Genomic DNA, 27,938 nt, shown 5'->3' with positions numbered 1-27,938 from the left:
TAAGGCTTTGTCATCGATTTCTTCAGTCGAAAGTTGAGTGCTATAGACGAATGCATTAACTAAAGGTTAAAAGAGGGTGTGACTTTTATGTGAGATGGGGTGTGGGTCGCTGTCTGTCAAAAAAAAAAAAAAAAAAAAAAAAGAAAAAACAAAAAAGAAAAGAAAAAAAGAAAAAAAAGAAAACCATAGAAACGACTTGGACACGCCAGAAAGGGAGATCGAGTCCCATCGCTCTCTTCATCAAGTTTTTCTCCACTGAAGATTCGTTATTGTTTCACAGACCTGCTGCAGTTTTCAGACCATCGACAGACATCCCGACAATTTCGTGTTCCTCCGCCATTGCTACAGGGGTTGTTACACCTTGGAATTATTACCACGTATCCGCCAATTTTCAAAGAAGATATTTTAGGCAACTTTGTACCTTAGCATTATTACTTTCATATCTCATTATCAATAATTTCTATAAAAGATATCCTTACCATTACGGTTTCCATCAATCATCGCGGGAAATCCTCATAATTACAGAAAAGGAATAAGCAAAGGGCATGACGTTCATCTATGGCTGGTTAAACATATTAAATCATGATTACATATTTTAACTAGTATTAGAGGTTGTTCATTCTTAACGGTAAATAGATCTGCTTTAAATTTCTGTTCAATAATAATATGCATTTAATGCTAAACTTAGATAGTAACAAAAGTTCTTTAAATGACACTTTCCTTGACAAAGAGTGAATGGGGTGGACTACCATTAAACGTCCGCCAAGCAAGCTGTCGTACAGTTATCACATTTGTGACAGATCCAAACAACAATGCTCCCCTTCCAGCTTCTACCTCGAGTATGAAGCGGTCGTGACTCCCGACCAGACGATGCAAATCATCCCAGACTGCAACATCAGCCATTAACCTGTGCTGCACACCCGCTCTGTCTCTCTCTCTCTTGTTTGCGGGCAACGGGACTTGCTCGTCAACACCAGTTGCTGCTCGGTCTGTTGGCCAAACAACGTATATATATATATGCTGTCAAGGTGCGGTCAGCAGCAGCTGTAGGTGCCCCCGTCACAGGACAGTGACCTATGTGGACGTCTTGACGCTTTGTTCACAGACTAACGGGCTTCTGTGAGAGAAAGGTTGGTTGGTAATCTTCCGTCCCTTGTCCGTTTATACGAAATTTTGTTTAAATTTTTTTGTCGGGCAGTATTGTCTGCGATTTTTAATGATTAACGTTTTTGTTCTCGAAACTTCTTTGCCATAATTTGTCTGAATAAAGACACGTATGTTTGTAAATACACGCGCATGTGTGCTTATGTGAGCATTTTATGCGCATCGCAAATAACAGAGAGAGACAAATGGGGACAGTAGAGAAGAGACTGAGAGACACTGACTGACAAACTCATAGACAGACAACTGCAGGTAGGATTCATACTTATTCTACACACAAGAATTTCCACTTCATTTCGAAAGTCTTCTATCGTCTATGAACGCAGTGTCACACGTCAGCTTCAACTGTTGTATAAGCTGTGGATGGCAGTAGGTGTACAGTCAGTGCGTCACTTAACGGCTGTCGTGAGAAAATACGTCGTCAAGCGATTTCGTCTTACGTACAGTTGTTTGATATCATTATCAAGGTATTACCTGCTGTATGTAACTGAGTGTGCTATATGACTGGTAGTACAGTAGGTGTGTTGACACCAGAACGATGTCACGACAAACACGTGAATAATGCGTTAACGAACCGTTACAACAACTACTACGTCACTAGGGGACGAATTGCTCGCTCCATTACAATCTTAAGGGACCACTGTCTCATATGCAGTTGACCTAAAGTTCGTTATGCACCTTCGCATATTGCATCCCCTGCTTTCAGATGGGTTGCGCAGCTTCCACAACACTGGAAAAGAACAACAGCACTCTGCAGCTCGTCGTCAAACCATTCCTCGGCACGAAGAGAGCCATACGACGAATTGATAAGGTATGCGGTCACACTCGCGAACGCTCACACACACGTTTATATCTAATCAGCGTTAATGTATAAATTATTAGATCAGTATGGAAAAGTCCTTTAACGAACGACTAAAGTTTCAGGATCGGCTTATGGGACATCTCGAAATAAAATGTGATACAATGAACAATCTGGTAAGGGGTGGGGTGGAGGTCTCAGCAGTGTGTCATGGAAACTTTCTGAAAAGATTAAAAATGTTTGTGAAATTTAAATGAGTTGGCTGTGCGAGAAAGCCGACATGAAAATCGCCACAGACCCCAGCTACAACTAATACTTGACGACAGGCAAATCTCCAGTAACTGCAAACTTAAAATTAATTGTTCTCGGAAACAGTCCCGCCCCTCTCTGACGGCTGACATCCGCAGGGTGGTGCAGCAGTCCTGGTACCGCCTTGTGGAGCACCGCAGTCTGGACCAGCTGGGTATTCCAGTCTTTCTGGAGATCTTCCACCTCACCCCTGCTGCCAAGAAACTCTTCCACTACTCAGAGAAGGTCAGGCTTTTCTCTTTATCTTACCATCTTTCTGGTACTCATTGCAAAGCCCATCTTTTTGTAGATTGTCGACTGAATTTTGAAGATATTAAGAGACTTATTTTGTCGTTTTGTTAAATTTATTTTATTCCTTTTTGTTTATTTGTGGGGATTAGCTGTTTAATTTAAGATTGTCACTACTAGATGAGTGGATAAAGCAGTTTGGGAGAGGGGAAGAGGGAATGTTAGGAAATTTTGTCACTGTCACATTTCCATCGTGAACGCTCAGTAATCGGCTTCTCTCCTTGTTGTCGTCGGGAAGACGACCATAGAGGAACTGGAAGGCGACCGACGGTTGCGCGAGCACGCCACGCGCTTCATGAACGCCGTGGGCGCCGTGGTCGACAACCTAGATAAGAAGAACAGCGACGACCTGGACGTCATGCTACGTGAGATGGGCGCCGACCACACCAACATCAGCACCTTTAACCAGGTTTACTGCGTCATCTTCAGGGAGGCGCTGCTCAGTGTGTGGGAGCGGAACCTCGGCAAGGCGCGCTTCCGGGGCGAGCTGAAGAACGCCTGGCGCGCGCTCATCACCTACATGATGGAGGTCATGCGCGAAGGTTACGACCTTCAACTGGACACTCTAGCCGAGGGTCGGCACAACACTTTGAAAGAAACTGATGAGGATGTGCTGCCTGGGCCCGCTTCACACGGATTATTAACACAGTAGATATATATGTCGTCTGCTCATCTTCAAATGGAAATATTTATTGACCATGTGGTGCGAAGCGTTCATGCAATGCTTATCTTCATTTGTGCATAAAAACTGCTTAGGACTGTAAAAACTGTAGCCTAGTCCTTTTAACACTCAACTCTCCTTCGGAAGCTCTCGAATGATATTTAGCTGTCCTATCGTTCATAGACCTCGACAATACCCACTAATTGTCTTTTGTTTTTATTTCTTTTTTTAGGAGAGGATGGAGACTGCTCCTGTTTGTGTTCCTGTGCGCTTCGTTTCGTTTTTCTTTGAATAGCGATATGACTCCAGGGATGACGATAGATAACTGCCAAAGACGGATGACATAAGTGATGGCGTCTTTTATATGGCGTCGGATATAGCCATTAACCATGGCAACATTCCTCTAAATGGCAGGAAACCAAACGCACATTATTTTACTTTTGTGATATTTATTGTGCAACTTAACATCCATTATGCATATGCGTTTATACTTTGAAACTTTAAAAAATGATGTTCTCTCTCTTACACACACACAAAAATAATTGCAGTTTTTGAAATCCTGCAGCTGAGTATATATGAATACCTTTTTCTTATCATGCTTCACACGTGAAAACAACAGCTTCAGTCTTGATCTACATTTATTACTTACAAAGCTACAAACATCTCATTCCTTGTCACATCATCATACAATACTCCAAGAAACTTGGTTATTTGATCAAACATATGACTTGTCAACTGACAAGTTCCCCTTGAGTTCCTCAAGCATCAATCCTCTCACCTCTTCTTCCTGCAACCATCAATTGCACAAACTCAATGCACTAAGCCTTTATGCTTATTTGTAACTAGAATTACAAGCATGCACATACACCCTCAATATTCACACCTACAACATTTCTCGACAAAATTGAATAATACTTCAACCATTCATGAGCATGAAACTAATGTGCCTCATTAACATATTATCCCAGTTCTCCAGCTGGATGCAGCTTTCAAGATTATCCATGAACTTTCCACTGCATCATAGCTTCTGAACTGTTTTTGTGCTTTGAGATGTTTGTGGGCTTAGTATCTTAAGAATGGATGCAGGTTATTTACCCACAAAGTGTACTGACCTCAGTTCAGTCATTAAACAAATATTTAGTGTTCTTGAAGATTTTTAGGTAGCTAGCTTAAGTAAAATTTTACCTTTGCTTACTACACCCAATCTATGCCTCAAATGTGTGCTAAAAAAATTTGGAGCAAAAATATTTTTTGATGCATAAACACAAGAAATACCTTACCAAGTACACTTGTTAATGTCAGTGACAATCCCTTATTTACTTACCAAGTAAACTTCTTTCGAGCTTTCTTCTGACCCGGTTTTTTCCTCTCTCGTCTTCTATAATCGTTCGTTAGTAAACCACCTAAAAAGAGAAACTCAAAAGTTTTACTGACAGAGAGCAAGAGATAATCTGAATGGTACCTTTTCTGTACATAAATATTTGTACTTGTTACTGCAGGTTCTCTTATTTATCATCTACCTTCCCCTCTCACCACCACAAAAGCTGAAGTGACATAAAGACCTAGAAGAAAACAAGATTTATGTTTTGTGGTTACACTCTGAAGACTAAAAAAAAATAATTTAATACACACGAAGTCTCATCTTTCTCGAGTGTCAGCATCGACAAAAGAAACCAGAGCTCTTGACAAAGCAAGGCGAATGGCACCAGACTGGCCAGTCTCGCCTCCAAGTGTCACTGTGGCTTCCACATCAACTTCTCCCATCAGCCCCACAAATTGCAGGGGTGTCATCACCTGCTCTGTTCAGACACAAACAAACCAATAATACAAGCCTTGAGAGCTTTTACAACATGTTGCTATTAAAATAATGTGAATGCTGTTTTTGTTCAATTTAATGCAGGGAAAACTCCTCAGAATTATAATTATTTTTCACATTTTAATAAAATTATGAAGGCACACAAAATTTTAAAAGCTAATTTGTAAGAAATTCCAACAAGATTCTTAATTTCAGAAGCAGACCTGTCTATTCAAGGCATGAACAAGAGATTGGAGTCTTCCTGACATAGGAATAAAATGGATAACGGAACATAACAAAATAACAGAAAATCAACAAGTCTAATGCATTTAAATTACATACAATATTTGTTTGCTACCTGTGCACAATATGCTTGAAGTATTCAATGTCCTGTCCATTCACTGTAAACTTTCCAGAGCCTTTAATCCATAGAGTTACCTCAGCTTTGGCTGTCTTCCGTTTCCCTGTGAAGAGTGATCATAACAAGTAGTACACCAGCTTTCATTGCTAGTGGATTCTTTGGCCTCAGACATAGCTAGACATTGAGACTACAAAGCTGAATGTCATTGTGTGTCCTTAAATTAGTTATCTTCTTTAACAGTATTATAATTCTGCCTTGTCTATGGGCAATGTAAAACAATGTACTAATCTGAAATATTACTCATGAGTAGATTATCATTCAGATTTACATGGATATATGGATTCACATTTTCAAAATGCATCTTGCACATTCCGCAGCAAATGATGCAGAAACTTTAACAATTTCAATAAGTGTTCACTTATTAAAGTTACAAAGATATGAATTAATGGACTAATGACTCCTTAATTGTAAATTCACTGAAAACATAATAAGATAATCCATGCATCTTTAAACAGGTAAAAATACAACTAAAGTTGGAAACAAAATACCACACACCTTCTGCCTTTATATACTGCCGGCCTTTGTCATCAACAAGAGGCTGTACATGACAACAGGGCAATAACAATTTTTTTTTATTTCAAAGTTGTCTTTGCCAATAAGCATTTTAAGGCAAAATTGTAAAGAAACTATCGAAAATCAATAAAATGAAAATAAGTCTAATGGTAGTTTTGATTTTATTTTTTATTTTACCGACATTAAATTTGTGCCGATGTAGATTTTAAAATCATATATATAATTTAAATTACACTCTGTTTAATAGAAATGTTCACCTATACAGACCTTTGGGATATCTCCAGAAAGAGATTGTGTCATGAGATTACGACGATACTTCATAATAAACTCCTCCTCTTTGTAAGACAAAGGTAGATCTGCAAGTCTCTCCATCAACAAAACAAAATGTTTGTGCTGTAATCAAAAGAACAGGAGTAATGTAGGTAATGTCAGCTGCAAAACTAACAACAGCAAAAATAACAACAATGATAATTATAACACTACACTTTAAAAAAAAAAAAAACCTCTCTGTCCATAACTGGACATCACTCTAGTCTCTCTGTAAGGGCAGAGGAAATTAAAAAAACTGGATGAATTTATTATGTCGTTGAGGCATGTGCATTTGGCACACCACACAGGTATACACGCAAGAGCATGTGAATGCACACATCCTTGTATGCACATACAAGTGCACAAACAGGCTAAACACCATCTTGTGAAAAAAACAAAAAATAATCTCAGTATGCAAGGGCGCTCACCTCATGTTCTCCAACAGGCTCAAGCATCATGTCTTTTAGACTGATAGCTGAGATCCAGTCACTTCCATTGAGGTTTCTACTACACACAAAAAAAACGAAAAAAAAAATCTTCAATCAGTTTATCAGAATAGGTCAACAAATACAACTAAAAACTGCATGTGCATCATTCTGCATGCACATGCTTATATTGCTTTCTGTGTTTAAACAATACCTGTAATCATGAAAAAGTCTAAAGGGCTGAAAGTGGCATGGGAGAAATTCTCATTTTCTCACATTTTTTTGTCTGCCTCCTCATGAAGACGTCCTTTCTTTTCCAGATTCATCTGCTCTTTTTTAAGGTCTTCAATTTTCCATGCAGCATCCTGAAAAAAAAAAAAGCAGTTTTCATCGTCAGAAAACTTTAATAATTTTAATTTTACGACAGGTGCAGTGTGTCAAGTCATTCTGAAGACTTGTCTCTTTTACAACAAATACCTTCTGGCTGACTCTAGTGACTTGAGAAATGATAAAAGAAGATAATCAGACCTCAATCATCTACTTTCTGTTTTGTGGTGTGTAATATTTTAAGTTCATTAAACTTGTCCTATGCTTTATTTTCTTATTTAATGCAAACAAACTAAAAGACATATGGTTCAACAGCTTTCTAACAATTTAAGCATTTTAAATGCCTATGACTCAAATTTAACCTCTAGTTGGATTACAGGATACTCACATGAAGAAGGCTATAAAAGTTTGGTTTGCCTGTGAAGAACAGGGAATGAAAAGGTCGACCATCTTGTCCAAATTCAGCAGCTACCATGATAAACAGATTTTAAGGCTTTCTTACTAAAGTAATCTAAATCAGCTTTATGAAAGAATTTTAAAAGAGAAAGCAGTGATTAGAAATCATTCAACAGTCAAATTATTTTAGTTAACATCAAAAACTAGAATTCTGTTATTACAAACAGAAAATAATAAGTTTTCTTCTACTGCTGAAAGAGTGAAATAATACATTTTTTTCTTACCTTTTCTTTTAGGGAAAACCTCATAAGGATGCTGAAAACAAAAATTGTTCAAATATAAGTACCTCTTTTGACATAAAAATTAGCAATAAAACTCAAACTCTTTATAATTTATTAATAATATTTTAAAATTAAGAGTGAAGAACACTTGAAAAAGAATTTCCATTTGTGGATTCTGAGACACTTTGAAATATCTCTTAGACAGCCTGCAGTCAAAGTATCACCATGAATACTAACAGCTAAGCACATCTTCATCAGAATAAAGTTTCCTACCTTCAAAATTGGGCGAGCTCCAATGTGTGTTAGGCCTGATGGCAACAGATATTCAATGGCCCTCTGAAGTAATAGACACAGGAACAACAATTTAGAATGGATTAAAATTCATGTTTGTAACTTTTGCGCTCTGCTTACTTCAAATATCTATAACATGTTCTTTGCAGCAAAGATTGTGCTCTCAGATCTCTATCAATTTTCATTCTTAATTAAATGTTACAGAAGTATATAAATGTTTCACACATTTTGATGTTTCAGTCCCTGACATGACTGCAAAATATGTTGCATGAGTTATCATTTCTTCATATTTTTACTTCATTCTGAACATTGTTGCTGATTTCAAAACCCTTTTGACCTTTACCAGCTAAGTAGTTCTCACAAATTATGTTTCCTATGATTTGTTTTTCTTCAACTTTATAAAGTCCTTCAATATCATTTTAAAATCTATTACAATGCTGTCATATTTGTCTCTGCCAACCAGGAATATATTAACCAGATTTAAGTACAACACTTGCATTGATGTCCTCTTGTTCAAACATGTCTGGATCTTGCCCCATAATGTTAGCAAGATGACGCTTGCCAATTCATAGTCTGCAATCTCTTCCTTCATTTTATCCTCTGTAAAATATCCATATACATGCCTCTATGTCATGAGCACATTTGTAAAACACAAAAATACAAACAAAAATAAAATGCATATTGCACCAGGCTAAAAATGTCATTTAAAACAAGTAAATGTTTGAATGAATAAAGAGAAACTTTATTACCATGAGCTTTAGCTCGCTCCATGTATGCTTGCATAGCTCGGCTAATTTTCTGTGCTTTAGTAGGCTGCTTCCCTAGAGATGCATTGGAAATCAAGTTGTCTGGCACTTGGTTTGGTTCCGCTGTGTTACTTTGTTTTGTTGTATTCAAGTCTGAGTTAGTCTTGTCAAGTGAACTGCCTGTATGAACTGTACAGACCAAACCCTAGAGAAAGGAAACAAAAGAGACAATGGTGAATGTAAATATACATCATCAGTGTGCATGTGGAAGAGAGTGGCATTCTCAACAATAATGATTATGCTTCCATCTCTAGTGGGTGATTCTTTCCCCTAGGAGACAAATACAGTACTGGCAGTACATGTGTCTTTTGATTTCTGTATACAATGCTGGTGTGGTAGTTGGCCAAAACTAAAGCACCTCTACCAACGACAGCAAAAATCGAGTGTCGTGGGTTTATACCTCTCTCTAGATGTGTGTTTGTGTGTGTTCTGCGCATGTTCGTGTATGGAATGTGCATTTGATGTCTGCCCTGAAAAGGTAAGTGCTTATGAGCTTGGTTATGGTTTTAAAACGCTATATAAATGATTCTGTAACTGTGATTTCGATGGCAGATTAAGATTCTGCTCACATAGCGACAAACCGTCACCAAAATCGGAAGAACTTAAACCGACACTTAGGCTAAAGGTCACACCCATGCATCATTCTCAGAAAAGGCAGATAACATTAGGACCTCCTCTAAAAATTGTATACCAAACCCATTTACTCGTTAGCCTTGCATTGCAAACTAAGGAGCTTATTAGATAGCAGCAACTTGAGAGAGACTGAATGAGGCATGCCCTTTCGTAAAACAACTGAATCAAAAACATAATTCCTTACTATTGTGTTTATTGATCCATAAACTTACCTGTCTGGGAGCAGTTCGGCTTAACAATCTCCCAGTTACTTTCAAAGCACACAGTCTTTGGATAGTGAGGTCGCCATTTTGGCGACTAGAATATGAGAGTCGCTTCCCCTTCGTCGTGTGTGCAACGAAGTAGCGAGCAATGGTCGTGCATAAACTATTTAAAATCTGCGTTCAGAAAACAATTTGTTTGGCGTTGAACTTGGCATAATAAATGAATTGTTTATGTGCGTGTGCAGGTTGGGTGGGGGTGAATGTGGCTGTGTGAGAGGGAGAGCTTGGAAACACTGTGCAGTAACTCTGCAGGATCAACACATGTGATCAAAATACGAGTTGTTTCCCTTTCACTGTGACTGCTTGTTCACCTGTTTCCCTGCATCAACAGATCGAGTACATACACTATTCCCGTCGCCCCTTCTCATTCTGCTAGACTGGACTTAGTATTAACTTTCTCCCAGCAGATCGAACTGTTTATAATATTTTTTATTTTTTCGTGCCATCTCGTGCCACGCGACTGTTGCGGGATTTCCTAGGGACAATCTGTCATTAGAGATTTCCATTCGAATCGATAAGTAGAAATCCATGCTCATAAACGAGCCTTACTTAGGAGGGAACTTAGTATCAGATTCTGACCATCAGTGCGATGTGGAATGTTTACCTCCTTGAGCTGTACTCCATTCAAATGTGTTGATCATGATCATGCAGAATGAGAACTGCATACTGTTGCTGCCCGATCAGTAACTCGTCTAGGACTTGTCTCCTACTGTCGTTTGTACAGTACTTGGGACAAAAGGAATGGACACAACGCTTCGTGTGCAAGAAGTCTTCCACAGTCGTGAGTAGAAGTGGCTCTTCAGCTAGAGATCATTGGCAGTAGCTTGGAACTGTACTATAGTTGTTTATTGTTTACTATTCCCTTTCTTTGGAAGTGCTATTGCGAGCAATTGCGTTAATTTGTCGGTCCATTCTTTGCTCGCCCAAGCCCTTCGACATAGAATGGTGAGGGATTTCATTGTTTCTTCCCTGCCATGCTTTAACAGCTCAACGGTTTTGTCAGCCCCAGGTAATTTTCCTCCCTTTGGACTGCGTACGGGTCTGCTGGTGTAATCCTTTCCTTAGTACAGCTTTCTTCAAGGCCTCATTTGATCACACAAATCTAGAACATTATTCTATGTCACACATGTGATTGGCCTATAATTAGTTAAGACTACCAATTTGAGTAAAGTCAGGGCGCGAGAATCGCAGACTGGTAAGAAGGTATAACAAGCAGAAATCGTCGTCTTCGTCGTCACCACCTCTTCTCACTGTTCAGCTGTCTGCATTTTTCTCGTTAAAAATTAAATTTAAATTTAAATTAGTTTAAATTAAAAGCTTTTCAACTGAGGCTGTTTCAACTCTTTCTGCAGCATCTCAAGTTGAACAAAACCCGTAACAGATCACTGCATTTCCAGGGTTTCTGGCTCGTTCTCTGCTCTCAACCTTGTGAAATGGTGCACTAGTACTGTTAGCGTGACGTAGTACACTGTTAGCGGGCGCTCGTTGATCGCAGGTGCGAATCGCGTACTTTGTTACCGGATAATTAATTAATTAACTGATGGCTTTTGGAGGCTGAAATCTACAGGTTGCTTTTATCGCCTATATCTACCGATATCTTAAAAAAATACAAACTATTCATGTTGGTCTTTAGGGAGATGTTAGGTTTAATCAACGTTGAGTAAACTTTTTTCCTCAAAATGTGCGCTTTGCAGCTGCAAATTAAGTACAGGAAAGCAAAACAAAGTTTACACAGCCAGATTCGGCAGGTATCTGTAAAATAAAGTAAAATAAAGTGCTAAGGACATAATCTAAGGATATAATGCCGTATTGTTAGTCTCTCATATTTTATTCATGCCTCCCCCTTACTTTTTATCCTCAAAATAAACTTGCCAAAGCAATCGTAGAATGTACCAAAAAAAATTTTTTTATAGAGCTGCACCCTTTCGCTCAACATGTCTAACAATATTGAAATTTCTTACAGCTAGAACTTTGTGGTTTTTATTTTACTCTGTTTTAACAACAAAATCCCAAATAATCTCATTTTGAAAAAAGAACTGGTAGCCTCAAACTTTCTTGATGTATGCATGTCGAATATTAAATTTGCAGGTCGGATTTCAAGTATTTTTATCACGTATTGGGCAATACACATTTTTAACAGTGTCCTCTTTATATTTCCTTCTTCCTTCTGTTTAACTGCCTTTAAAAAAAGTTTCAATGTGCATGATTTTGCACTTAATACAGGTTCATCGCCTAAGTAGGACAAACAAAACAAATGCTTCTCGGAGATTTCCGCTTTGGCGTGGTGTCTGGTCATCAGTTATTCGTGGCTTGTCAGGCTGTGGGTTTGGCGAGGCTACGAGATGCTGACAACGGGTCGCGGCGATGGCAAGCAATGAGTTCGAGTCCTTGAAGTGGTCTTCCATGTGAGTGAGCGAAGTGCTCATGGCCGCTATACCATGTTGAGAGAGCTACTTCATCACTCCTGAATACCAGACGACCCGGACCTGTAACCTCAGCAACCTCTTCATTGAGATCTCGTGCGCTCTCACGTCATCTCGCCTCAGGCGAGATTAACTGAAAGTTGACACTGATGTTTATAGAGAACAGTCGTAGAAGGTACACGCTGCCTGTGTTGTTTTATTTATGTGCGTGAGAAAGAGAGAAAGAGGGACAAAGAAGAGAACTAGAAGAAAGTTAATGTCTGTAAGTGTGGTAGAGAATGTATATTGTGAGATCGCGTGTAGAGACCAGGTGTGAGAGATAGAGATTATGGGAGAGAGAGAGAGAGCGCTCGTGTGTCTATATTATGGACATTCTCTTCATTTATTAATTACTTAAAATAAAGCAGACAGTCGCAGAAACAGTCATAATCAACAAATTGTGTTGGTGGAGCCATTTATAACCTACTCACAAAGACTTATTAACATTTTCCAAGCAAACATCAACAAAGATTCAATCAACACACACTTTCGCACTACACTCACAACAAAAAACGATGGCAATCATCATGTCTGAGATCCTGGAAAAGCGAACAAAATGAAAGCAAGTGCAGGAGAAACACACTCTCCGACCCGGACACCGGGGTCATCTGTCAGATTTGAGCGATTCGACGCAGACAAGAGGATCTTACGCAAGTCGTATTAATTCTGCTGGCGGCTTCATCTGTCACGCTGTCAGGAAATAAACGTTTATGGCGGTTTGTAAATGGACTTTCCGCACGTCACTTGTGACGCGAGGGGCGCTGGTGACGGAAGGGGCTTTGTAGCCCGCCTCTTGACGTCACGGTAGAGTGTAATGATTTTGATTGGATGAACGACGGTAGGGGGCGGGTCCAAACTCGCCATATATTGAGGCTGGAGGCTGTGGTGAGGAACAGAAGGTTAGAACTGCTCGACCTCGACACATTCTGCCAGTGTCCCAGCGTCTGTACGATGGTGAGATAATATTTTTCATGTCTTCTTGTGGACAATGCTTGTCCCTCCAGCTTTAATAGTCACAAGGTGCTATGTCATATCTTCGGATCTCTCTATCTTGTTTTCTTGCTCACCAAACAAAAAGTATAACTTTTTTGACTTTGGTCATTAAAGTAATTCCAAGCATTCCTTTTTTTTTTTTTTAACCTATCGAAATTTTAAAAGTGCGTCCTTCCTGTCTCGACAGAATTCCTTCGTTGTCATCACAACGGCGGTCCTGCTCGGGGTGTTTTGTACCCTGACCTCCGCCCAGGCCAACGCCAAAGTTAACTCCCTTTTCAGCAGGTTTTTCAACACCGCCAAAGCCTCGCTGCCCACCGCCACCTGCGACTGGCTCCAGGACCACAGCAAGCTGCAGGAGCTCCGATGGGCGGAGGACGTGGACCTCTGCTTCAACACTGGACCTGGTTACACCTACCCAGAGTAAGCTTTCTTTTACTGTACCCGGGTTCTTAGTCTGTACTGTTATCCCCTTGTCAAGCAGACCTTGCACGCATTGCAACATCCTCTTATCTGTCATCTAGAGAACATGTGCATAAGGGGGATATATTCATTGAGCAGATAGCATGCCACGGTAAAGGCCAGACTTTTTAGAACATTTCCGTCTAGGAAGTAAGGACGTGGCGTAGTATGTGTGGTGCCAGAGAGGAGTCTGAGTAACAAAATAACTGTCTGTGTGAGTCGAAGGCAGATGTATGATGAAATTTTCTACTATTATGACATATTTTACCCCTTTCCAAAGAATTTTGGGATTATTGAAGAGGACACCCTTTCAATAAATTAATGTTCACATGCATACACATGCTTACTCTCTATAGAAATGTCATTAAGCAAGGCAAAAAAAAAGAATCGCTAACAGTCACGTAGACTCTATGATTAGGTTTTGTGACTCCTACAACGCTGTGCTTTGTCGCAGTGGTTAATCACGTGGTGTGTGTCACGTGTAACACTGTGTGTCACGTTTGCAGGGCCGATGTCCAGACCGCTCTCAAGAATGACCCCGCCGCCTCCGAGTTCCTCAGCTACGTGACGCAGTGCTACAGCTCCCAGACCCAGAACTACTACAAGTAAGTTGTCACGTGTTTATAGCCAGATTGTGGCAGCTGGAGCTAGGAAAAGACAAAGAAGATATAAAAGAAAAGACTAGCAAACATTCACCCATGCTTATGTCCCCTCACATACAAACAAACACAATTAAAACGAAACAACAGCTTAAAACTCGATCTTGAGCACAACCCACTTCTTGTTTCCATTTTGAACTCATTTTCTCATCCTCTCTTCCTGTCTTTAATCCTCAGCGCCTGGAACAACGTGCTGTACACTCAGGACCTGTGCCCGGTGCGCCCCACGCTGCTGGACAAGGTGTGGCGCTACAACCACATCGACCGCCGCCAGGACCACTGCTACATCGTGCAGCCCGAGGTGCAGCGTGTCGCCCTCGCCCAGTGCGGTGACGGACTGTAAGTAGCCTTTCATCTTTTACTCTTATCTATTATTGTCGAACTCACTTCTTTATTTGAGAACAATACTGAACTTTTCTGACCCGTTTCAGCGGCCAGCCCAACTCCCAGAAGTGTAAGCGCGACGCCACCTCCTACTTCGAGGGTAACTACTTCTGCGTGCCTGACGGCTACGTCAAGCGGACCGTCCTCATCTACTGTCCCTGGGACCCCGAGGTGCAGTGCATCCCCGCCCGCGTCCGCATCCCCACCGGCTGCAGCTGCAAGCAGTACACCTGCGACAAGGTCCGTGCATCCGTCAGCGGCAAGTAAAGTGCCGCTGCCGTGCCGCTACCGCGCCGCGTGGTCCTTCTAACTCCTAGCACACAGCGACGACGATCCTGATTTTGTTTTCGACGACGAACGAAAGATACTCTGAGATGAAGTGTATGTGAGTGTCTGCTGCTTTTCTGTCTGCACAATCAGATACCACTTTTTTGTATGGGACTTTGTTTGTTTTTAACTCAATGTGAAAAGATTTTGTTTGCTATTTACAAATATCGTGCTGACATCTTATCGTACGTGTATGTTTATTCTGATTTTTCTCTGTTCTGTCTCGTTTCTCTATTCTGATGTAACCAGTGGTTTCTCAGAGACATTTACCATGTGTGTAAACTCTGATCTCCATTTTGTAATATACTGCATCCTTGAGATTTATAAATATTTGGTGTACAGATGGCATAGATTCACACTTTGTACATATGTAACATAGTTTCAGTTATTTGTACAGTTATGTCAGTTATGTCTTGTCGTGCAATATTTATTGAACATTGTGAGCTTCTAAAATGATTTCTTACATGAGAATTGAACAACAATATCCATGATATCTCATGACACGGAAATATATGTAATCATGAAAAAAAAATTGCAGAGCTAAATGATATGACAAAGTAATGAGAATACAAACAAACTTCTTACCAAAAACAGACGCCGGTCTTGTGTTGTTGTGTGTGTTTGTGTATCACGTGCTGTCACAGACACTCGCCTGGACAAGACAACTATTATCTGCCACTTTTGCAAGCTGTAACTTAATTATATTAACAAAAATATGGTAAAATGTTTAAGAAAATTCTACGATAATTGTTGAAGTAAAACTAATTCTTAATATACACCCCGAAAGTTACTAATTATTTAACAACTCGAACAAATAAGCTAAAAAATAGTTTTTTTCTCAGTTTGATTGCTAACAAAGAATAACTTAAGTTTAAGTTTATAAATTCCGGCACAAAGACACATCCAAGAAATAATCACGAATAATCTAACAAATCACTGACACCTCCACTCGGGGACAGACATTAAACTGACAAATCTCTTGGGGACAAGTGACCACAACTTTCCAGGGTCAAATACTTCAGGATAAAACTCCAAAGCCCTGCGTCTACAACAGTTACAAAAGAGAACAACAAAACAAACTACTAATAAATATAAAGGAATATGGACAAATTCAAATTATACAAAATATCCAAGATACAAAAATAAATAAAATAAACATCACACCTTTCTAGACAAACGCAACATACACCCCTTCACATAGTGTCCCTCCACTTGCCGTTCTCTCCTGACACGGCAAATAAAGTTTAAAACTAAGATTGACCCACGTTTGACCAAGTTTGGCAAAGCTGTGTGAAGGTGACAAGGAAATCAAGGTTTTGGGTCGAACGTTCCATACATTGAAACTTTGGTCAGCAGGTTAAAGGTCGAGTAAAGGCTGTGAGGGCGGTGATAAGGCTGTGTGACGTCAGCGATGGAGAGGAAGTGTCGGTCATTGTAAGGATTTGAACTCAAGTGATCGGTGGTGTGTTAGTTGGATTAGTGATATGTATTAGTGATAACAATCAAGATGGCTGTAAGATATGTCCAACCATATCATTGCATCAGCTGACACTGGGGTCGAGTTGATGTCATTGGAGGACGAAAGAGAAGAAAGAGTCCCGTGTAATTTCTCTTATTAAACACAACATCCATATAAAAATTCAACTTTTTCCACATGAACAGACGCGAAAATAGACGAGATTCAAACTGATCCTACTCTTTCACGAGATTCTGAGCCGTTTTATTTTGCCTTTACAATCCCTTTAAGTCCAAAGTTGCTGCTTATACATTCACAACGCATTTGTCAGTTCGATGAGACTTTGTAGAACTTGGTAAGTTCGACGCTTCTTTTTGCCAAGTTAAGAACCACTTCAACAAAAAGTACAAACTGTTCAGAGGATCAGTCAGACTCCTAGTTCCTTCCATTTCTTTGCATTTTAAATCTGAATTTTCAAACTTCGGATATTCCAAGAATAGGGGCTGAAACAGTTCACCTTTCTTTTTAGTGATGCTGCAAACTACTTCAAAAATCTGTTAAAGACTTACTTTTCCAGTTTATATTCAGTGACCTTTTATGTCATTGTACTTACCTTTTCCTGTATGAGCTACGTTCTGTGCTGGCTGGCTGGTTGATTGGCTGGTCATAAATGCTTGGTAATTTAATAAGTAATATTTTGTGTGACCGTTGCTAGATGTTAATGATCAGGATGATTTTATGTCAAAAAGCTTAAGGTTTATTCTTTTTCGTGTTCACTCATCATCATCCCTCTGTGCTCCTTCATCAGCATAATCTTTGTTGTCGCCTTCGTCATCGTCACCATCTGATCAATAGTAGTAATCGCACTTCTCTTATCACACTTCATGGTCACAGGTGCTGTGATCTTTTGTGCATACACTTGAATGCTGAATTTTTAGTCTTAATAAGGCTTTCTTACGATTCTGACTCCTGTTGCATGACTCAGCCTGACGAGAGGGGGGACAAGGGGTCTGGTGTACCCGGGCCCGCGTGCTGTCACGGGCCCAGGCCTTGCTGTCAGGGATTTTTCTTTTTTCCTTTTATTTTTTTTTAAAGAAAGGTCTAAGGACAGAAAACACAAAGCATTACACATGCAGAAGTTGAGTTTCAGGTCTGTCCACACAACACCAGTGCCAACATTCTGGATTACAACGGTGCTTTCTGAGAAAGCAATGAAAGTTCTTTCTAACAAAATATTTACGCATTTACGAATACAGAAATCGTGTGGACGCAGAGGGCCCGTACGAACAGACACAGGTCGTCTGTCCGGGGCCCAGGCTGGCTCTCGACGCGCGCTCTTCCACCGCCTGCTGCATGAGAGTGTCTACCGACCTACTGAGTTGAGAAGTAGGTGAAGCACAGAGAAACACATCCTTTTCCATCTTTCGTCACCCTGGACGGCTAATAATTGATCTGTTGATAACTATAACACAGAAACTATTATTATATGTATTAAATATTAGTGTATTTCTATTAATAGATTATATGAAAAGGATCAAACAAATACACGTCTTCAAACTCAAAGAGGTCTGATCGGTTTCAGAAGACCGTGTGTCTTCTCAGTTGGCGATGCAGGAATAAATAGCAAACAACACGATCAAGGGCCTTGTTAAGGTGGGGAAAGCGCCGTCTGCGCATGTGTAGCCATCCCCTTTTGGCTAAAGAAGACAGGGGGAAAGCTGCCTTAAATTGTATAAAATAAATAGCTTGATTAATGAGTTAAGATGGCCCATGCAATGTTCTTTTTCATTCCCGAAGCTAAAACAATTATTTTCTTAGCTTTGCCGCATGACAGTCGTTCCCAACAATATCCTACAGAGCACAATCCACTTTCCTGCATCTCATACAATATTGTATGCTGTAATTTTTTGTTTGTGTTTTGTTTTGTTTTTTTTTTATTTTATTTTTTTTTGGGGGGAGGGGTTTGGTTAGCTTTTTTGTTAGTTTTTTTTCAGATTTTTTGTAAATTATATTCTTTGAACAGTTTTGACATTTTTACATCTTTCTCACAAACACGCGCACACTCTCTACAAACACGCACTCACTGAATATTATTAACTTAAAAACAAATATTAATGAAGAAAGCATAATTTTATTGCAGCTGACACATAAAACAAGCATAAAACAAGAAGGGACAATCATGTAACAATTAAAGGGACAAAATGAAATGGTTCGATGTCATAGATTCACACTTTGTACAAATAGATTGGCAATAAGGCTAAGGACTAGTCAATAATGATCAATGGAGAGCAACTGCTCCAACTGGTCAACAATTTTTTTTTAATGATTCTCCATAGAGGAGAATTAGTCATGTGAACAAATACTTTGTAGAGATATTTATGTACAGGGTTCAGTTATTTACTACTTTATGTACAGTTGTCTTGTCGTTACAATATTGCACTTGTTCTTTATACATTGTTACACCTGAGATCCGAAACCAGTTTATCTTATTCTGTGAACATGCTTGGTGTCAACGAAAGTGCTTGTTACATATGTTTTGTTTCCAAACAGTTTTTCTGCAGAAGCCTTCATTTTAAAAATCCTTTCTTTAAGTTTTTAATCTCCGATATGTAGTTCATATCGTCTTACTTAAAATTTCGTCACATTGTGAGAAGTGTTCGTTCGCTATTGATGGTCAGTTTAAACGTGGCCACGTGGTTTTCGCAGAAGTAGCCGCGGCAGGAGCAGAGGGTGGGCAGGACCTTGGTCAGTCGCTGGAAGCGACCGTAGGCCTTGTAGGAGGCTGGGCGAGGGGCTGCACGAGCCACCCGGCGGGTGCCGACAGGGGTAGACGGACACCACACGAGGAACTGACGGGAGGTGAAGCCTTGGTGGACGCAGTAGTAGCCGCGCTGGGCAGTGGCGATCTGGGTACCGTAGTCGAAAGAGCAGTGACCGCTGTCAACAGAGGAGATATAACATGACATGAAACACATTTTGAAGAAACATATGGTACCAAGTACTTTTCGCGGACCCAGTCTCGATGATCCAAGGTTACGACTAGAACTCATCCCCATATAATTAGCTGCACATTCCGGGTACTCACCCACACTTGGCGTACTGAATGTCTTGCTTCTCAGGGTGGACGACAAAGCACACCTCGTTGTTCACATACACCCGGTCGACGCGCTTCCTGGGGGTGGGGCAGACGCACTGATAGGCATATTCACCTGGCACCTGTCTGTGGAGGTAACAGTTTTTATAATTATTGCTGACATGAATTATGTAAAGCTGCATGGGCTAGCCGAACCTACCTCATTATCAAAACATTTCTTAACGCAATGGCGTTGGTCGTCGACTGTACTCATTATTCGACCTCTGATTACTGTGAGTTGATGCAACAGCGGTTTCAGTAGGCAATAGTACCCGGGGTACAGTGTTAGTGGACTGGTGAAAGCGATACACAGAGTTACATCACACGGAAGCTGCACTTACTTGCTGTTGGTGAAGTAGCCTGTCTCGTTGAAGCAGGAGGTGGCGGTGTCCAAGAAGTAGCGCGTCTCCAGGTCAGCGTTCTGAAGGTCGGAGGCTATGAGATCTCTGCACGTGAACAGAAAATTGTAAAATCTGATCTGATTGGCTCAGCCTCACAATAAGTACTAATTAAACACACACACAAACACACTGTTCCACGATACGAAAAATAAACGAATCCATTCCTGCAAGTTAAAAAAAAGGACTGCTACGTCTTGTAGTTGCCTGACGATCAGAGAATGCTAGAGGTGGTCACAACAAGACTCACGCTGGATATGGAAAGTCGTCCTGGCACACGAAGGAATCGTCGAAGGCCTGGTCCTTGGCCACCTGCGCGTCATAGCAGAACGCATGCGCACAGCACGTGACTGCGGCCGCCACTAGCAACGCGGCTACGATGCGATTCTGAAACCAAGAAAGAAAATCACCGATTGGCCACTTCAGACTGCTCTGCAGTCTCTTGAGAATACGTTATGCTCGAAAGTCGCAAGACATAGAAAAGTGAGTCTCTCTAAGGCCATGATCATTAGACTGACTTTCTCACAGCACGTGAGGCTTCAACACTTACCATAACTTGTCCTTTGTGTTTCTGCGCCTGACTGTGTGGTTCGAGTCGCCTAGCGAGGCTCTTGAAGATAGTCACTCGATGCACTTTCACAAACACCCGGGCTTATATACACCTGACGCATCCTCCCAGTCCTGGCAGGACAGGTGATAGACAGAGTCACTCATGCGTGGCCAGCGTTCCCCCCCCCCTCTCTGACGTCATGGCCTGCCGCCTTCTCATCGGTGGTTTCCGCCCCTTGGAGGAAAGGCTGTCAGGAGAACATCACCGCCAATCTGTCACATGTCATGACAGAGAGAGAGAGCGCCAAGGACACAACGCGGCGACTCACCATTCGTTATAGTGGTCTGGGTCAAGTGTCAACATTTATTGTTTCCTTCTCTCTTTCTCGCTCTCTCGCTCTCTTTCTTTCTGTCTCACACACACTTAATTACCTCAGCCTCCGCTCTTCGTTCTTTAGGTTTGCACATTATGCACTTGATGAACTCACGATATCGTTTAATACTGTCTTCCCTCTTACCCGCTCTTCCAATAAGTCACCTTCTGATTCTGAACTCTTGGAGCAAGAATCCCTAACTGTAGTATATTGGTACTATCTGACTTTCTGTCTTTTCGACCTCTTTCCTGTAATTCTTATTTCTTCTTTTTTTTTCTTCTTTGCTACTTTTAGCTTGTTTCCGATTTTCTTTCTTTCTTCCTTTATTACTCCTTCTCTTCTTTCTATCTTTATTTATTTATTTATTTTCTTTTATCTTCTTTTTCTTTCTTAAATCGTATGTATGATCTCCTACCTTCTCCAGTTTGATTTTTCTTCATTTCAGTTAGCGTAATTTTTTTTTAATCAAAGTAAAGTTAATGGTGATCAATGTGTCAGAGGTCGGTATTTCGTTGCTTCTCTAGATTTTCACTAGGACTCGACTGGCGTAGTATTCACGAAAACCAAGAATGCTATTAGAAAGATATATGCAATAAATGTAATGAGTCCGACAATGAACCTGCAATTTCTAGCGATGCAGGTGTACACACGAGTAAATAATTGCTGCCACGTAACATCAACACAATTTAGATTACTGCCCCAGTAAGTACGTGAAGCAGGTTACAAAACAAACTGTGAATATTTATGTAAATATTTATGCATTCGGAGTTGGGTTTTGTTTTTGTTTTTTTTTTTTTTTTTTTTTTGTTTTTTTTTTTTGGGGGGGGGGTTGCTTTGTTTTTTTCTTATCTGTTTTATTTTGATTTGCTATTGTTTGCTTTTTTAAAGTGGAATGAGTTATATAAAAATTGAATTATAGTTCTTTTATAGTTTTCCATGGGTTCAAAGGTCATTTCAAGTTTATAGTGAGTCAGGTGCGTCAGTGCTGCATAATTTATTTTCCTCTAGGTTCACTTACAATACACGAAAAAAGGTATAAAAGGTGGACGTCAGAGTTTGCACGGTCACGTGGAGGAAGTTGATTTATTGGAGGACTGTAGTCTGTAGTTAGTTCAAGGGACGTTGAGCCCTCCACTCTTTCTCTCTTTCCCCTCTCTTTTTCTTTCTGTCTCAGAGAGAGAGAGACAACAGCTGCCAACACCGGAGCACAGACCGATTTATGGAGACAGAATAAGGACATGTCAGTTATGGAAATAGAAGGTACGGGTTGACCGAGTAAATAAAAATAGTAAATGTTTGGATTTTGAGGAAGTCAGCAAACCTTCTGGGCAGTTTAATCATACGAAAGGCACAGGAGTGGCACGAGCTCCCATCTGGACAGAAACAACGTTTGCCAGCCGTAAACAGGACTCTTCATCATCTTTTTTGCTACTCTGGATTTGATACTGTTACAATAATACCAGTACTTGCTAGGTCACAATCATACCTGTACTTACCGTGTAGTGTTTGCACTGGTAAAATCAGTCGAAGTATTTTGCTCGTCAGCAATTGTTAAGTAAAAAGGAAATCATTTCACCCACTGAACACAAAATGCTATTTGTGACAGCGAAACAGAAATATGTAGATGCTCATGTACCCACACCGTCAGTTTCTCTTTCTCTCCATCCCCACGTATGCAACGAGACTACCACTACTACTCCGAAACCCGCCACACTAGTGTACTAGCTAACCCTTATTAAGAAAGCCTGTCACATGTGAAACGTAACCCATACTTTCCCATTAAATTTAGGAAAATACGCAACTTAAATGACAATGAAATATGAATATGCAACTTGAATGGCATTTGTTTTTCACATTTTAATTCATCATCACTTTTGTCCAATATTATATACCACTCAAGGCAGTTCAGTGCAAAGGAAAGCTGTGTCTTTCACACGAATGATGTGCAGAAAAAGTAGAAATAAATTTCACTGCTGACTGCATTCTCGGATCACACTACACGTTATCAATGTACACACACTACTTCTGTAAATTTTTTAATATAAAAGTCGTTTATAATTTAGACTGCACACATGATGCGAAGAAAGATAACTCCGTAAAAAGATTTTATGAAGGATGTACGACTTATGTCCCATACATGTTCAACGGGAGGTAACTCCGTGAAAGATAATTCAAGAAGACTATAAAGATTTTATAGATTTTAAAGATTTAAATAACATTTTGTGATAGAATAATCAAATATAAAATAAATATCTAAAAATACTTGCTTTTAAGTGGTTGCGATCAAAATGTTGACTGTAACCAATGATTTTACTTTTTTGTGGTGGTGGTGGTGGTGGTGGTGGTCGGGCGGGGGGTAATTTTTGTTTTTCACAGTAACTTTCGGACAGCGCCAAAAATCATAGTTCATTGATATTGGTGGTTTTTTTTTTTAAATAAAAAGCTATTAACTTAAATTTTTTATGCTTCTTTTGATATCTTAACCTAATTAATACCGAAACTCATGCAAAATAACTATAGGTCTCAGGGGGGAAGGTTTTATATGCCCTTATATGTAAGTTGATGAAACAGGACAGTATCATGTTCACTGTATCTATAAAGTTCCATCCATAATGATGTTTTATCGTTGACGTGATAACTTTGTAGATAGCTTCACTTGTTGATATCGTCAGTCATAGTATTAGCTCAATTTTATTTTATATTTTAGTGTATATTGCTAGACATAAAGCACTTAAAGAAGGCAACAGTTAATTTTTCACCACGTGCCATTCGCAGGTTGTGTGTGTGTTTAATTAAGAGACTTTGTTAGTCCAAACGTTTGTGCACATTCAGCTAGCAATCTGTCAAAATTGCGTGCACCACTTCAATTTTCAGGGCTAAATAATTCGTTTCATACCATTATTGAAATGCCCAAGGAGATACGCTGTTCTTAACTAAGACGTGACCACTTTTGTCTTTCTTTCCTGGGTTGGGTAAATACGGCTATACTGTTCGTATTCTAGGTCCATAGAAAATCGGCATTCCCTAACAGGGGACGCAACTCTTAAACAACTATAAAATCGTGCAATATGGTGATTGCTTCCCTTAGACTAAACTGCTACTCCCGCGCGTGAAAATTTTTTTTTTTTTTTTTTTTTCCCATCATTGTACGAAAATTGAAGGTCTTAATTAAGCTTTTCTGTGATATAATTTATGTTAGTAAAGTACATTTTTTAAAGAAAGTGATATAACTGTGTACATAAGAACTTTAAAATAATGTGTGAGCTGCTCAGAGATCAAAATAGTTAAAATAAAATTAACATTTGTTTCTGTGGATCAAATAAAAGCATTTCTTCCCCTTGAAAAGATTGACTGAATCGTTAATCTTGATATGTTGTATGAATAGGCTATGTAATATATTTTGTTCTTGTTTGGCTTCGCTTAGTGACAGTGACAGACGATACACTGAACAGAACTAGATGCGAGCCCTGTAGACCGATACGCATCATTACTACTGCACAAGTGTAATATTACACCGGAGAAGTAATAAGTATGGACAGATAATATGCAGGTAAAACTAGTGACGTCTGCTGAAACTGAAACAGTAATAACACGAACTTGTATTACTGGACTGTTGGCAGATGATTTTCCAGTTAACTACTAAAACCAGGCAAGTGTGTAGAGAGCTTCCGGTTTAGTCACATTTAATTTAAGGCTCGTTGAGACTAACATCGGAGAACTTCGCAAGAGTTTAAGCTTTGGTCTCGGCAGACAGAGCCTTGTATATTTTTATATCATCCTCCTGCATGATGCAGGAGCTTTGAATCACTGCAGGTAAGTCATTAATGAAGGCCTCGAATAAAACCAGTCCAAAAAATCTGCGTTGGGTAACACCCTTTGTCACGGCTGCCCATTGTCCCAGCTATTATGACAGGTAATCACAAATGCTTACTCTATTGTGTGCCCGTTAAATAAAAGATTTTAATCAACACGCAGGCCGATTATTTTTTCTGTCTTTCCTTTATACGAGGCACTGCGCCACTGACAGTTCGAGTAAGCCAACACACACACACGGCGATTAATCAAGGGATCGAGGGGCTACTTGCACAGCTCGTGCAGGTGACCCAGCAGTTAGGTGTCCTGTTGACCTTCGCTGAGCGCAATGAATGGCAGTTATTACGTCGTCTCCGTTAACGTTGGTGCACGAGAGACTGGCAATAGTCTGTGTCTGCACTGTCTCATGTTCCAGTCTTGAGGGATCTCTTGTTTCACGGTTGTGTGCTCTAAATGACCCCCACACACAACTTGTCGAGGGGAATGGGGAGCTGGTCAATTTTTTATAGAAATTGTTTTGTTCAAGCGAAGACATCTGCGTGCCAAAGCGATCGCTTAGTTTTGAACCCATGCTGCTTTAAAAATATTATTTTAATAATCAGGTAATCTGGGTTAATGTTTCAGATTAAGCTGCTTCTGTTGGGCAAACTCGTCTCAAAACACAGGGCAGCAATGCGCATTCCGTGAAAATAAAAAGGTTGTAATTTGTTTTGAGCTTGCATCTTATCTCTGCTGCTAAGATCCTCAGTTTACACCACGGCGTATATCTTTGGACTGATGCCTGTTTGACGACACCAAAAGCTTTATGGTTGCAGACTGCAATGTCTTGGCGAATCCTTTAGCAGTTTAATATCGGAACCAGGATAAAATTGAAAGTCGGTAAAATAGACTTTTTACTTAGTTACTTGTTATTTCTTTGTCCTTTTTTTAGGCAAAAATCTACCTCCACTTCCCTCGACTTAGAGCCGGTAAACTGAAAAACAAATGCATTAAAGATTGAGCTTTTGTAACTCCGTCAACACGAGAGCTCACATCGTCTGCTCTTCTTCTTGATGTTGTCACAGAGTTACATAATGTTGATTGTTAAACCGGAAGTTTTTTGTCTTTTCGTATAAGTTAACGCGCAAAATTCTTTTACAAGCAATCCAGCAGAAATATGCATCCATGGTTTAACCATTTGTCCTAACAATTAATGCCTCCTGCATGTTCTCCCCCTTTACTGTGTAAAGTGTTCGTGGTTTGTGCGCAGTGCGCGTCGTCAAGAGCCTTAACACTGAAGGAAGCTTGCGTCACCAACCTGCCAGGCAACATTAGTGCGTGAAGTGGCCGACATCCTACACATTCCGACAACGATGGGACTGCTTCCTAGGCACATAGCCAGCTATTTAAAGGCCATTTCTTAACATCTACGTGACAACATGAGCCCTACTGTAACTTGGGTGGGTTTGGGGGTTAAAGTTTCGTAGTAGTTTTTGAACTGCTGGCCGATAGAAACATCATAAATATATACTGCATAAAATACATACACCGACACAGATGATGATACAAAAGCAGTAGCAGCAACAGCAGGTGTAGTCAGGACCGTGCTTAGGCCAGGCAAGACATATACCTAGGGTCCCGCACTTTTGATTAATGTGGTAATTAGATGCTAACTAAAACCGTGGTGATGGTGGCGTCAAGGGCCCTGTACATGCCCTAACCATCGGGCCCGAGAGGGCTAAGAACGGGCCTGGGTATAGTTGTGGTTGAAGTTTGCACCACCCTGACAGTGCATGTGCCCAGACATTATTATTACATTCGTTAGCAAGAGCGATCCGACGTCCTCTAGCTTTCAAGTCTGTTCGCTCTCGATAAATTGCGAATATTTCAATGGAAAGATTAAGGATTCCACGTGCAGCCAAACAGAATCATCACAATGCTTTTGTCGTTATTTGTTGAAATATATATATATCTTCTTTTTCCTTTTTGACATCACCATCGTCGTCGTCGGTGGGTCTAAACTCCCGTGTATGCTGTGTTTTCGCGAGGTGATTTTTTCCGGCGGACTTTCCAGTCTTTCAAAGTGACCTCTGGTGATCCGATCCCTCCCACGTGGACAGGTCCGGTCGTCATGTCCAAGGTTGGGTGGACTCAGACCGAGTCATCACAGGCCGACCAAGCAAGCCTCTACCTGCACTGCCCGGTATTCCCACAAAGCTTATTAGCGGCCTTTGACCTGTTCTTTGCCCCGGTATCCTGACCCCTGAACTAAGTACATGTACAATGGCTGCTTGCGTGACGATCGGATGTGTTTGCAAGTGTCCATGTCTAAAACATGATCAGCAACAGACAAGGGGAGAGCACCGCGACGCCGTGACAGGGTATCCACGATGACTCTCAGGGTTGCTTTTTCCACATGCTGACAGGTTTATGAGTCTACTGTGACTTTACAGCACTGTCTGGGTTTGAGAAATTCATACATTTAATTATCTAGTGACCTCTGGTGTATGTGTTACTGAGAATGGTGTGTGTGCGTGTGTGCACAGGAAAGAAATGATACAAAAAATGTATCTTGAACTGATCTCTCTCAAGAAATTCCGGGTGGTTTATCAGTTCTGATATCAACAAGACTGGCTAAAACGTGAACTAGCAAAGTTACCTACAGTATAAGACGGGAGTTGAGAGAAAGCTTTTCGTTTGTAGAAAATGAGACACGGTCTAAGCGCCAGTGCTTCATGGTGGAGGAATTCGTTGTAAGATGAACAGGATCCGTAGAAGACCCACCACTGGTCAACCCTTTGAAATATACTGGTCACACCTGGTGTGGTTATATGATATATCCCTTGACACGAGACATGGGCGTGGCCGAGAAGGATCAACGTTGGAGGTGTTCTCCCTTCAAAAGTCCTGTACATCGGGACACGTCACCATGGCTCTCACCTAGTGTAAAGCCGTCAACGTCAACGTCTACGTCCTCCTACGTGCGCAGAAAAGAAAGACGAGGAAGGGGGAATGGGGAGAGAGAAAGGAGGACGAGTGGGTCAGAAAAAGGAAAAAGGAAGAGGCTTAAAGAAAAAACATAAAGAGGATCAGAGCATTTCAAAGGACATTTGTGAATGAGATAACCCTGTCCTCGCCGTTAGAACAGCAGGTGTCGCTCGTCTAAACAATAGTTTACTGCAGGTGCATGCCTTTCATTAATTTCTTGGATCTGGGGACTTCAATTAAGCATCTCTTTCCCTTAATGCACAATTTCAATGCATAATTTCCT

General features: G+C 40.4%; 4 protein-coding genes across 4 annotated transcripts; 2 read left to right on the top strand and 2 right to left on the bottom strand.

The window, feature by feature from the left end:
- The first annotated feature begins 1,767 nt into the window (after positions 1–1,767).
- Positions 1,768–3,697, top strand: LOC112567191 (cytoglobin-1-like). The gene is made up of 3 exons (XM_025243790.1): positions 1,768–1,972; positions 2,336–2,494; positions 2,796–3,697. Exons 1-3 carry the CDS (start codon positions 1,868–1,870, stop codon positions 3,207–3,209), a joined length of 678 nt encoding a protein of 225 aa, XP_025099575.1. The 5' UTR covers positions 1,768–1,867; the 3' UTR covers positions 3,210–3,697.
- Positions 3,698–3,843: 146 nt separating this feature from the next.
- LOC112566062 (28S ribosomal protein S9, mitochondrial-like) lies at positions 3,844–8,759 on the bottom strand. Its single transcript, XM_025241995.1, is given in 14 exon segments — positions 3,844–4,005; positions 4,543–4,621; positions 4,851–5,018; positions 5,371–5,477; positions 5,930–5,972; positions 6,215–6,340; positions 6,685–6,760; positions 6,958–7,046; positions 7,397–7,476; positions 7,689–7,719; positions 7,959–8,021; positions 8,474–8,544; positions 8,547–8,576; positions 8,726–8,759. Coding segments are annotated over 12 exon segments (912 nt in total). The 3' UTR covers positions 3,844–4,005; positions 4,543–4,621; positions 4,851–4,856.
- A 4,194-nt stretch (positions 8,760–12,953) lies between these two features.
- LOC112567190 lies at positions 12,954–15,560 on the top strand. Its single transcript, XM_025243789.1, has 5 exons — positions 12,954–13,094; positions 13,321–13,556; positions 14,102–14,200; positions 14,432–14,593; positions 14,686–15,560. Exons 1-5 carry the CDS (start codon positions 12,969–12,971, stop codon positions 14,903–14,905), a joined length of 843 nt encoding a protein of 280 aa, XP_025099574.1. The 5' UTR covers positions 12,954–12,968; the 3' UTR covers positions 14,906–15,560.
- Positions 15,561–18,532: 2,972 nt separating this feature from the next.
- On the bottom strand, positions 18,533–20,635 carry LOC112567248. Its single transcript, XM_025243872.1, has 5 exons — positions 20,503–20,635; positions 20,203–20,339; positions 19,896–20,000; positions 19,507–19,641; positions 18,533–19,358 (listed from the first exon to the last, which is right to left on the bottom strand). The coding sequence occupies exons 1-5, from the start codon at positions 20,503–20,505 to the stop codon at positions 19,061–19,063; spliced, it is 678 nt and encodes a 225-aa protein (XP_025099657.1). The 5' UTR covers positions 20,506–20,635; the 3' UTR covers positions 18,533–19,060.
- Between the last annotated feature and the right edge of the window lie 7,303 nt (positions 20,636–27,938).

This window comes from Pomacea canaliculata, linkage group LG6 (genome assembly GCF_003073045.1).
Source record: "Pomacea canaliculata isolate SZHN2017 linkage group LG6, ASM307304v1, whole genome shotgun sequence".
Lineage (NCBI taxonomy): Eukaryota > Metazoa > Mollusca > Gastropoda > Architaenioglossa > Ampullariidae > Pomacea > Pomacea canaliculata.
The sequence above is the reverse complement of the archived record's forward strand: the minus strand, read 5'-3'. Positions and strand labels throughout refer to the sequence as shown.